Consider the following 13,110-nt stretch of genomic DNA (forward strand, 5'->3'; position numbering starts at 1 on the left):
TTAACGCCTGCAGTGTAGCTGGGGTCAGTCGTTAACGCGTGCAGTGTAGCTGGGGCCAGTCGTTAACGCCTGCAGTGCAGCTGGGGTCAGTCGTTAACGCGTGCAGTGTAGCTGGGGCCAGTCTTTAACGCGTGCAGTGTGACTGGGGTCAGTCGGTAACGCCTGCAGTGTAGCTGGGGACAGTCCTTAACGCATGCAGCGTAGCTGGGATTAGTCGTTAACGCCTGCAGTATGGCTGGAGTCAGTCGTTAGCGCGTGCAGTGTAGATAGGGTTAGTCTTTGACGCCTGCAGTGTAGCGGTGGTAAGTCCTTAACGCATGCAGTGTGATTGGGGCCAGGCGGTAACGCCGGCAGTGTAGCTGGGGGTCAGTCGTTAACGCCTGCAGTGTGGCTGGGGTCAGTCTAGTTAACGCCTCTGCAGTGTGGATGGGGCTAGTCCTTAACGCCTGCCAGTGTAGCTGGCCGGTCAGTCGTTTGGAAGGATTTTCATCCAAAACAAAGAGAGAGAGAGAGAGAGAGAGAGAGAGAGAGAGAGAGAGAGAGAGAGAGAGAGTATTCTAAGTAGACAAAAAGAAAAGAAATCCATAGTACGAGAAATAAATACATGAGAAAATACATTTTACAGGATAAATACATTTATTACGCAAACTGTCAGAGAAACTAAGTGAGATTCAAAAAAGAAAATGCAAAATATAAGGATCCTGGAGGTGTTGAGAGAGGCAACTATGAGGACAGGGGAGGGAGGTGGGAGGAGAGGGGGAGGAAGGTGGGAGGAGAGGGGGAGGGAGGTGGGAGGAGAGGGGGAGGGAGGCGGGAGGAAGACAACCCCCTGTACTGTACCCCCTCCACCACCACTGCACTCTGTCTACAAAGGTCGAATGCCCTTGGTCGAACCCCCCAGTACACCGCAACGTAATTAAGCAATGTTAACATATTCCGCCACTTACTTCACTGACCGCAACCTGACACGTACCGAAAGCCCGAAATCGTCTCAGCACATTTTCTGCTAGGGACCAGGAGAGACCATCGCCTATTAATCATAGGCGTACCCTGTGCGTCGCCAGTCGACATTTAAGTCTCTCACTTTAGATTGCTGAGGAGTTGTAGGAGAAGGATGCTCTAGCGATTAGGCCACTGCGCCGTTAAGGGTATACCCATGGATTCACACGTACGTGATGTTAATCTGTACGCACCGCCATCTATTGATGAATAGAATTTTTATGAATTTTTAACTTTTTAACTTTAAAAAAATTTTGTTTCAGCCAGAACCACCTCACATACGTGCTGATTCTGAAAATATCTTTAGTTTTCATCTAGGCTGCGGAGTTCTCTAGTTATGAGAGTACGAACTAATTCGGCTGAACAACTTTATTTATATAGAAAATAATGTAGACGTATGTGTAGACGGCGAACTGTGAACGTAATTCTGTGATCGAACGCATTTCTGCCTGCAGCAGACGCGGGTAGCGCACGATATTTATGTTTTAGTATGGTATACATCCACATATGGCAAACGAATCCCCCTCTACATTCGGCATTGGAGGGATATAGAGGTCAAATCTATTCGCAATGCGGCATGTACTCTGCTAGACATAACATGTCCATGCCCATGCGCAATGCACAAGGGGGACGTTTGTTACAAGAGAACGTATATTATATCATGATACAGTGGTAACGATGGAATGGTAACATAGCATAGAGTAGGACATTGGTCTCGTATATGTATGACGATCGATTCCATACTTTAGAGCGCACATAATTCAGCGTGGACAGAATGCATTTCAGAATGGTACGAACACATTAACTTCAACCAAAATGCGACGCGGTTTAACAAACGGCCATCATTAAGCAGGCAACGTCAACGGTGGTCGGCGCTCCTACCCGGTACCTTCGGACATTAGTCGCGACCGGTCATTATATCCACTACCAGCACCATAAATAAAGATTAAGTCTAAACAGTTCGCGGCGGGGATGCGAACGGCTTAAAAATGATGGGTTTGGGGAGAAACGAGGGAGACGACGGCAACCTCTAACCGGTACGTGTACACTAGTTTGAGTGTGCTGTTTATCCGTATTTACAATAAAACTGTAGTTGTCACCGTTTATACAACTGTTACATCCTACTGTCTACGTTCGAGATATATTCTACACTACAATTTGGCGCCGTGACTCAAGGAACCAGGGTATTCCTTTGCCAAACAACGAATTAAAGGTACCATAGCTATACGATGCACGAAAGTCGAGAGAAACACTGAGTGAAGACACCTGTAACGATGAAGAAGAAGAAGAGGAAGAAAGAAGGCAGAAAACCTGTGACTATTGGACTATTGGGTGCAACTCCACTTTAGGCACCTTAGGTATCACGAAGTGATGCACAGATTTCTGTGTATCATCAACTGATGCACAGATTTCTGTGTATCATCAACTGATGCACAGACTTTCCGTATATCAAGGAATGATGCAAAAACCCTAACCCTAACCCTAGCCCTAATCCTAACCCTAACCCTAACCTAGGGTCCCTGTATACAGAGAGTTGCGCCATGACGAGTCGGAAAAAATCGGTCACGTGATGGCTGGACGGCATGTACGTTGTTTCCAAATTGATCCACACCGCTGCCGCTTAAGTACAGCGCTGTATGGATATGCTGTACAATGGTCCGTAGTAATTAATTAGACTAATCGTGCTTCAATAAACTCAAAATTTACAGAGATTATAGCTAAGACATGTGTCTATGTGTATCTAGATTTCTAGAACTGCAAAGCACATGTTACAGCTGCGAGCGAGTGGAGAGTGGAACGCATTTATCTTGTGAATTACAGTTGTCATTATTCTTCCAAAATGACTAGCTGCTGTGTTTACACTAAGAAAGTGTACAATTAAGCTATTATATGGCGTGAACGATTTGAGTTACTTTTCTAGAAATCTAGATACATATAAACACATGTGTTATCTATGATCTCTGTGATTCTTGAGTTTATTGAAGCGCGAGTGGTTTAATTAATTAGCAAGTATCTACGCGCGGTATCGCACAGGTTAATATATATACGCACGGCTATGGGCGGTAAGAAAGTCTACAATTAAACTATAATATGGCGCGAACGATTTGAGTTACATTTCTAGAAATCTAGATACACATAGACACATGTCTTAGCTATAATCTCTGTGAATTTTGAGTTTATTGAAGCACGATTAGTCTAATTAATTACTACGGACCATTGTACAGCGTATCCATACAGCGCTGTACTTAAGCGGCAGCGGTGTACGTACGTGGATCCATTTGGAAACAACATGGAGTCAAATCCTGAGTTGGCGCAACTCTCTGTATATAGGGACCCTACCCTAACCTTAACACACTTCGTGATACCTAAGCCTAAGGTTATACTTTATGACTTAGGGTTAGGGTTAGGGTTTTTGCATCATTCTTTGATATACGGAAAGTCTGTGCATCAGTTGATGATACACAGAAATCTGTGCATCACTTCGTGATACCTAAGGTGCCTAAAGTGGATTTGCGCCGGACTATTGTGCCGTTGGAAGGAAGTGTTGGCGTTTTCGCCATACGACCAGTGCGTATGGAAATTATGTTGCCGCTAAAGCGCATATAAGCCAGAACTTGTCTTGTACGACCTGGTTATCGACGACGGGAAGAACAGCAGAATACGATCACGACGAAGCGAGGAACAGCAGAATACGATCACGACGACGCGAGGAACAGCAGAATACGATCACGACGACGCGAGGAACAGCAGAATACGATCACGACGACACGAGGAACAGCAGAATACGATCACGACGATGCGAGGAACAGCAGAATACGATCACGATGACCCGATCGAGGAGAAGTCTGAGGAATGCAGGTTTTTGTAGCGAGATTCAGCAAATCGGCCGATTGCCGGATAATGCACGGAACATGCAGACTACGGTTGATTACGACTCACTAGTACAGCTTGTCACAGACCACAGCAGCTGAGACAGCACCCGAGATATTTGCTCGATAAGGGGCCTACCGCTGGCGACCAAGCAAGCAAGACCGCAGTGGATGAACGACACTGCAATACGTATTACGGGTGAGTGAAGCAATCTTGTGTCGGCAGCTATTTAAAATTTTCGTAATTAAAATGGAAACTATAGTTTTCAAACCGCATGTTTTATAATACACGAGTGTGTTAGCGAAATACTAAAGCACTTTTCCTACCTATAACTCCCACCATCACCACCACCCACACCACCACCGCCTGGCTTACGAGTTTCTAAACTGCGTCGTACAATGCCCGAATTCGTACGTAAATACGTAGAATAGTACCAATCTGTGTAGTTAAGAATGCGTCAGGTAAGCATTTACTTGCCGCAGAAGGCAAGGTTGGCTGTTATAAAGCCATGCCGACTCAAGGCATATAGTCTTAAGGGAATGAGTCGAGGTGCTAGTTAGACGCACCAGTTAATGAAAGACAGCGGGAGATACTCCCCTAGAATAGCGGAAAATGGTCCACGAAAGTAAAAGTGAGACGATAGCGAGAGTAATTCGAAATGACGGTACTTTAACGAGGCCAGCAGAGCCCGGAGCCTATAGTGTAGCAGCGCAGCAAAATGCACTCGGCACGCCATTCAATTGTAACCGCTGAGGGCACCTACGTGGTTATTTTAATCTTATATACAGGCGTTAAAAATGTCACCGATGTTAGATAAATTGCCACTCACATTACAGTGTAAGGTTCACTGGGAATGTACCCTTAGGGCCCAAAACACCCAGCCACCCGCCCACCCACCATCTACCTGTTTTATTCTCAAAAGTGCATGTTATGTTATTTCGATGTTCATACTTGCGAAACGCGGAACAAATTTATAATAATGAAGGCCGACACAGTTGTTTCACAGCCTATCTGAATGAATGTATATATGTATGTATGTTGCACAGCCTACCAGGCATTAATTTCTCTGAAGTGAGCAAACGGGTATTTTTTATTTTAAATGGAGCAGGGCTTTTTGGTAGAGAAGTGTTACATATGGTTAACATGTTAGGATGCAGACGATGAGTACAACGAACGGAAGACGTGCAGCATCTGGTGGAATTACACCGACAGATGCTACTGTACTGTCCGGAGTTGGCCCCGTTGCCACGACCGACTCCACCGCTGCCACACCACGGGGACCCCTTCGCCGAGGTTGCGCGCGCGCACACACGACGTCGGTTTGGAGGGGGCCTACTTGGATAGTTGCTAAGTTGGTTCGTTGGTCGCTGGTTATTGTGGTTTAAACATTGAGCTGGAAAAACCTCTCCTCTCTCAAACTAACGGGTTATGGCAGTAATATCGAAGTGAGCAAACGGGTATTTCTCCCATGCAATTTATGGTCATATATTCATTCTCTGTAAAAAAATTATCTCTTTTCTTTTACACGTTTTTGTGTGCCATATTTTGATTTACGATCGTACGCGTATACCATGTTATTCCTTTATGAAGAGGCGGTTATACGCCAATTGTAACTTTTGTACACGAGTTATCACTTTTATACGCGAATTATAACTTTTGTACGCGAATTATAACTTTTGTATGCGATTTTTCACTTTTACACTCAAACTTTAACTTTTGTACGCGACTTTTACATATTGTACGCCTTTTTTTTTAACTATTGTACGCATTTTGTGGTAGGCGATTGGTGACGGTTCGACGTGATGTCCTCGCGATGGGACACGATATGTTTTCCACGATTGTACGCGGATACTATGTTCTTAGAATTACTATAGTGATTAGCAGTATTTTAGGACGATGAGGTTACACGCGAGTTTTTACGGAGATACGGGTTTTGACGATGTGATATAATGTTACGGTTGCACTGTTGCGGGTTGACTATAGTTATGCTATTGTGCGGTAGCGGTTATGTTATCAGTATGGTACGATTATATACTTAAGCGATTACAGTTACAATCAGACATATCACGATGATAGTACAGCCCTTCACATTGTTCGGGACTCACATAAGCCATCCGCTCAAAAAATTCATCGAGGGTTTTCTTCCAATCGGGAGACTGGGCTAAGCCGATTTCATCGACTTTTCTTATGGCGGGGTGAAATGTAGTACGGCGTTTTAGCTTTGAGATGGAGACATGGGGAATTTGGCACCTTGCTCATGCAAATGTTCAAGGACGGCCGGCGATGGACCCAGAAGACATTAGCTGCATACTTTAGAGCACACATAATTCAGCGTGGACAGAATGTATTTTAGATTAGCTACATACTTTAGAGCACACATAATTCAGCGTGGACAGAATGTATTTTAGATTAGCTACATACTTTAGAGCACACATAATTCAGCGTGGACAGAATGCATTTCAGAATGGTACGAACACATTAACTTCAACAAGAATGCGACGCGGTTTATCAAACGGCCATCATTAAGCAGGCAACGTCAACGGTGGCCGGCGCTCCTACCTGGTACCTTCGGACATTAGTCGCGACCGGTCATTATATCCACTATCCGCGTCATAAATTAGTTTAAGTCTAAACAGGTCGCGGCGGGGATGCTAACGGCTTAAAAAGGATGGGTTTGGGGAGAAAAGAGGGAGACGACGGCAACCTCTAACCGGTACGTGTACACTAGTTTGACTGTGCTGTTTATCCGTATTTATAATAAAACTGTAGTTGTCACAGTGTATACAACTGTTACGTCCTACTGTCTACGTTCGAGATATATTCTACACTACAATCGCAACAAGGTATATTATTAAGAATAACATTATAGGAATTTATATTTATAGGTTTTTGATATCTATTATACTATATATATATATAACGTTTTTTTCAACATAGCCGCTTACAGAACGTAATAGGCTATGATGATTAGGCTGAGCACTTTTTGCAGGTGTTGGCGTTTGGCTCGTTTTACATATATATATATATAGGTTTGGTGAGTGCGGTTATTTCTCTATCTCACATGATACCTATCCGATTAGAAAAAAATCGCCGACGCCACTTTTCTTTCTTGACTGTTCTAGCTGGCATGCTATTGTTATGAACGAGGCATAATTAGAAGTCGTTCTCTGGTATCATAGACCACCATATATAATATATATATATATATATATATATATATATATATAAACTTGTGAATTTCAAATGATGAATTTTCTTGCAGAAATCAAAATAAATCAAGGAAATATGGCGATGTTCCTTCCTCCACAGATATTGCATGCACGCTTAATCGTTTGGGCAGCAACAATTTGCTGAAGTTATTGCTACATTTCAGATTCCACTAATAGTTGATCAAACCCAACAGTTCCATATAAGCGCGTTCATAAGAACTTGACCATTCGTACCTAAATAATTTAAACCCGGCAATTTGTCGTCTGTTTCAGGATGAGAACCAAGATCTCCATCTCAGCAGACAGCTTGCATAGTTCATTAACCGGCGCTGCTGCCATCACCGATCACATGGCGGATATAATTCCAACCTCTACCTTCGATATTAACGCCACAATGAGTAACAGCACCACGTGGTGGAACATGAGCAAAATGAAAGAGGAGTATGGACACGACGTGGTTGCACTGCATTCACAGACTCCCGTGGAGTACGCAGTTCCAATGCTGGGATATATCGGACCAGTCTTCATTATCTTTACTGTAATATTCAACACTCTGGTTGTTATCGTTCTGCTCAAGAAACATATGAGGACCTCCACAAATGTTCTGCTGACGGCGATGGCCGTGTCCGACACGCTTACCGGGCTCGTCATTCTACCTTGGTGCATGTACTACTACTCATTTCAGAACTACAAACAGCCGATGAGCTTACTATGGTGCAAAATCTATCAGTTCACGGAGGAACTTATACCGACTATATTTCACACGGCGTCCATATGGCTGACGATGAGTCTTGCCATTCAACGGTACATCATGGTCTGCAAGACGAGGCATGCTAAGAAATGGTGCTCAATGCATCGCGTCAAGTGGGGCATCGTGTTCATCTATGTCACGAGCATTCTGTATAATATACCCCGCTTCGTAGATATCGACTTTCTCATGGTGGAGGTGCCGTGGCCGATGCCGCTGGAAGGTGCCTGGGTCGATAAGCCATTCAAGGAACACTGCGCCTTTCAAACCAAATCGTGGGTCGTCGGCATTGAGGATATTTACTACAATATCTACTACTGGTTTCGGGTGGTTTGTGTTCATTTTGTTCCTTGCACTACGCTGGTTGTCCTCAACGCCTGTCTACTGAACGCGATGCGAAAGGCTCAGCAGCGTCGAAAGAAACTGATGCAGGAGAACAGATGCTCAGAGTCGAAGAAGTTACGGGACACTAACTGCACGACAGCCATGCTAATCGTGGTCGTTACCGTATTTCTGATCGTCGAGATCCCGACCGGCATAGTGTTCATTTTCCACATACTGGCCAACACATTTCAGATTCAGATTATGGAAGTCCGAGACATGAATGTTGTCTCACTCACGACGGCGTTCCTGATTATCTTAAGCTATCCGATAAATTTTTTTATCTACTGCGGCATGAGCAAGCAGTTCAGGAACACGTTCAAGCAGCTGTTCGTAAAAGGAGATGGCCGAAACTCGATCAACAGCACCAGGTATTCATATATCAACGAGCCCAGCACCCTGCAGGCGCGCACCGTCGACGAAACACATTTCTGATGCCGCTGCCTTTACACTAACTTTATTACCCTCGCTTGCTCCCGCTTCTCTCCCTCTCTAACTCATTTGATCCCTATCACTTCCTCGCCTTATTTCCCTCGCCATTCTCTCTCTCTCTCTCTCTCTCTCTCTCTCTCTCTCTCTCTCGTTCTCTCTCGCGTCTAATCATTCTATTACTGTCTTTCTCTCTCTTCGACTGCCTCTTTATTTCCTTAAGCTCTATTAAATCACCAGGGATTCTAATTTCGTTGAGCGTGCTGTCAAGACACGATGCAGCCGAGATGAAGCACCATAATGAAGAGTTGGCTGTCTTAAGTTGATTAGATGGTGTTACAAAATAATGGATACTGTGTTCGTACGAGAAATGGAAAATCGATGCGTGTCGCTGCAGCTTGGATTGATCGCTAATATTTTAAGGGTGACGACGCAGATTGCGAACATGAAAAGGGTTACGGAAACTATGCTTATAAGGAGGGAATTTGCGTGCAGGATCAACGCGAAATTTTGCATCAGTGAAAAGCGGAGGTTTGATTAGTTTGTTGTACAACAAGATGAATCCACGAGTAACATGCTCGTAGATTAGAATTTCGAATTACATTCGTGTAACATTAAAACGGACTTGTTTACAGACACTATTACCGAGTAAAAAATTGCAGAAATTAACGCATCGACAAACGGTTTATTAAGTATTTGGATAAAGCTGTTTATATTTTGATATCACTTTATCGACTTAAAATGCGTTTCATAATTGATCGCATAGGCGTTACTTTAATGGTGATCGTAAGTAGTAATGGCCAGAGTATTGAACGTTTATTGCTTTACGCCTGTATCTTTTACACAATATTGTATAATATACAACCGAATTGTAGACGGTTCTCGGTGTATCTTTGTCAGCGGATACATAGATTTTTCTATTTAGAGTGCATGTCATTTGTATATCTCCCAAACGTGTTCCACCAGAATTCCCACCTGTGCTTGCTTTACCTCCGCATATCTCGCCAGTTTTACAGCATCCACAAAGTACCCTGCACACATCTGAACGTAATGTATTATAGTACTTCCACTTCACCTTCTGTGCTATTGAGACGTCAATTCGTCACGTAATCTGGCATCCCTTTTGTAGCAGCAGTTAATCTGCATGTTGTCGGCAACGTCTTTGAATTACGCTAATTTAGTGGGTACTCCCGATATCATTTAACACCTCATATCATTTGCTTTTTTGTCCATCTTTGAACTGTACATGTGGGCCATGTTAAAGCTAGTTTTCTACTTGTGAATCAATGCAACAGGTTGATAGGCAGTTGCCTCCATTAGTGTGCCTTTGACATGACTAGACGAGTTAATTCTTAAATAACAGGGATGGAAAGACCTCAAGTCAGAATTGGAGTTGATCGTTCAGTTTCAATTTAATTTGGCCTCTGTAAAAACACATCAAATTATTAAATGTTTTGCTTGTTCGTATGGATTTAAACGTCTTCAGTAATGTGAATTAGACACCCCTTACAGGCACATAATCAACACAACCCCGCACGTAAGTTATTAGGGCCCATAAAAATACAATAAGTCAACAAGTCATAAAAAATAAATAAAATTTCTTGGCTATTTAACAAAAAGCCTTTATGACTCTAATTAATTTGCTTATTTTAATTGTAATGACTCTGAAACCGCATTTTGAGACAGTTGTCCAGCTTTTCAAACGAATACCGCGACGATCAGGAAATTTTCCAAAGTCGATGTTCAATCATGACAACTACCACCCGCAACCTTCCCTTTTTAACTCACGCGTACCGTGGCAATCTGCACTCTGCCGTAATCTAGCACTGATTCATGATTCACAAGTATAGAGGCTAACGTGCGTTCCGTGTTACTAATTCATGCTTTGTCTTTTGTCAAGGGAGAGAGAGTACTGCACGTTGAACGGCAACACAATTGAACGTCCTGAATGCGATGACGTCACTGCCCTGTAATGTCCTCTATCAGTGTCTGAAATAATTTCGTCTGCGCCTGACTGCAGGAACGCACACGTGATGTTCACAAATTGCATGACTTCTGTGTGGACGTAGTTGAATCACGCCCTCTAGTGCCGTAGCTATACCCTCATCAGCAGCATGAGACCCGATGTGAGTCGCTTGTATACGCAACCCGTGAATGGATGCGGTGGAATCTGCTTGTTGGAACCACTACGGGAAAAAAAAAACATTGGACGGTTACCGCGTCCATAGCGTTGTACTTGATACGTGCTGGTTGAATCGGTTATAGTGTTTCAATAAATGAACGTGCACATTACGAAACAAACATCGGTGCGCGAAATTCACAGTAAGTGATTGTATCATCATTGACAGACTCGGTCACAGCTATAGATGGGTATCGAGATAAGAGCATCTTCTACTCACCAACGGCCGACATCAAAGTCAGCAGCTTATAATGAGGAGGATTCATACTATACGTGAAATCGCGTCCCTATTCTAAAGCCTTTACAGTATATTTCGGTTGGTGCATGAATATAGAAGTAGTTAGGGTATATAATTATTTGAGCAGCGCATATATAGTCAATAGATGGCCGTGTTGTATTATCGGGCAGTCTCGTGCTAGCTGTGCATTGGCGCCATATATGCGCGGGCGGCTGTTGAATGGTCGCTTTTACAGATACCGCATGCCATTATTGTATAAACTATGCTCATCGCGACCATAGATTATTTTGTTGTATCCTATATTATATCGACTTTATGCCCATGCGATTCTAGATGAAACATCTATCATCGTTATATGGTCAAAGCTGACGCGGGATTATTGTATATGTTTACTAACCATTCCCAAAGCTCAGAATTCCGGGAGCGTATTGAAAAACTGAGACGAGAATGCGCAATTCGAATTCGGAGCTTGGGCGATGACAAGAACGAATCGTTTTACGCGTGATCATCGTTGATATGCTTGCAAATATGGCGGCCGAACGTGAATGTGTCTGTATGAACGCGGCGTTTTCGTTCGCTGTAAGAGTAGTTAAGAACACACACGCGAATGTCTGCCAATACATCACACTAATGCAGATGCGCACGCCCGCACGCGCGCGCGCACTTGCATTATCTATTGCGTCCTTTGCGTTTTGTATTCTTAGATGGGAATCAATCGGTGGCGTGTTGTCATCTAGAAGTTATTGTATGCGTATAGCTTTCGTTAAAATAACTCATATTGTTATGTCTGTCGCCGTCATCGCTACATTTACGCGTACTTCGAGGCGTATTCATCTAAGTATAAACCGAGTATTTGGCCTTCGTAAAGGTTAGTGCACATGCCTGTATCATACTCAGTGCTGCGCCAGCTACTACTTTCTGCTGTCGCGACTTACACACTACTTTACTTTACTGTCACTAACGACAAGCGAAGATCACCATATAACTATTAAACAATGATTGTGTTTCTGACTTTGTATCGACATAACTTCATCATTGACATTAGCTATATATACAGCGTTGAAAATAAGAAAAAAATCAGGTTGTCCAGGACAACCTGATGGAAGAAAGTGGTTGTCCTCAACAAAATTTGGTTGTCCTGAATGTTAATACTATTAACTTTGTGGGTGGGGTTATATACAATTACGTTTTGCACAGGTATTTTTTAGGATTGCAGAGGATAGTGAAAATAGTGATTTGCTGGGTCATGTGACCAAGAAAAATATTCAAAGATCGCGGCCGTCAGCGGTGCAACATGAAAATACTAGTTGTCCACAGGACAACCACCTGCAAGATGTTTGTTGTCCTGCATGATTTTTGGTTGTCAGGATCACCACTATTTCCAACGCTGTATAGTATATATATAGATATTGAAATGCCCGTTTTAATCGCTTAGTTCACCAACTACTGTAACGAGCTCAAACTCAAAAGCTGTGATTTTGCACAGGCGCGTAGGAATAACCGTTCGGAGCTTCTTCCGTCTGGATTCAGATACGTGTCTGACAATATTGCGTTATGTCTTGTCTACACTGTCTGATTCATTCTAAAGGCCCTTAATAAATATGTTAGCTTCGAATGTGTATATTTATTATTAGTTAGCATTGTGCGTGTTGTTCATTGACATCAATCGATGCGCACGTAGTATGTGCAAAGGTGCAGGTATCGACTCCGGAATGAAGTGCATTTCTAGACTGCGACAGCTACGTTCGGCTCACGCGTGTAACGGGATTCTGCCGACCTACGGTGCTGAACAGGTGAGAGACAGGTGGGCGTGTCCATCACACGTCATCAGAACGCGAACGGGTCGAAGCTTCTCGGTGTTGTGCATACGTACTGCTGCGAATATCCCTGTCACTATATCTCATAACATATATATGTACGTGCGGATACACGTGCCTCAGCTCACGTGTCGTGGTCGATCGAGACTATTATATCCTCGTGTCGCATTTACACGTGTAACCGTGCGTAACTAGTTAACGCTTGATATTTCGCCGAGTGCTCTTCATTTCGCGAGGAA

The 13,110-nt window shown here is 43.4% G+C and overlaps 1 protein-coding gene across 3 annotated transcripts in view; it reads left to right on the forward strand.

Annotated features, from left to right (window-relative positions):
- The window catches only part of LOC106807912 (sex peptide receptor-like), a 167,123-nt gene extending 154,448 nt beyond the window's left edge, over positions 1–12,675 (forward strand). For all 3 annotated transcript variants that reach the window (XM_014810426.1, XM_014810425.1, XM_014810423.1), the window contains 2 exons: positions 7,353–8,579; positions 10,538–12,675. In XM_014810426.1, the coding sequence (XP_014665912.1) occupies positions 7,354–8,579; positions 10,538–10,610 (1,299 nt within the window). In that variant the 5' untranslated portion in view covers position 7,353 and the 3' untranslated portion in view covers positions 10,611–12,675. The remainder of the gene's footprint in view (positions 1–7,352; positions 8,580–10,537) is intronic.
- Positions 12,676–13,110: the final 435 nt, after the last annotated feature.

Source organism: Priapulus caudatus, unplaced genomic scaffold (genome assembly GCF_000485595.1).
Source record: "Priapulus caudatus unplaced genomic scaffold, Priapulus_caudatus-5.0.1 Scaffold242, whole genome shotgun sequence".
Lineage (NCBI taxonomy): Eukaryota > Metazoa > Priapulida > Priapulimorpha > Priapulimorphida > Priapulidae > Priapulus > Priapulus caudatus.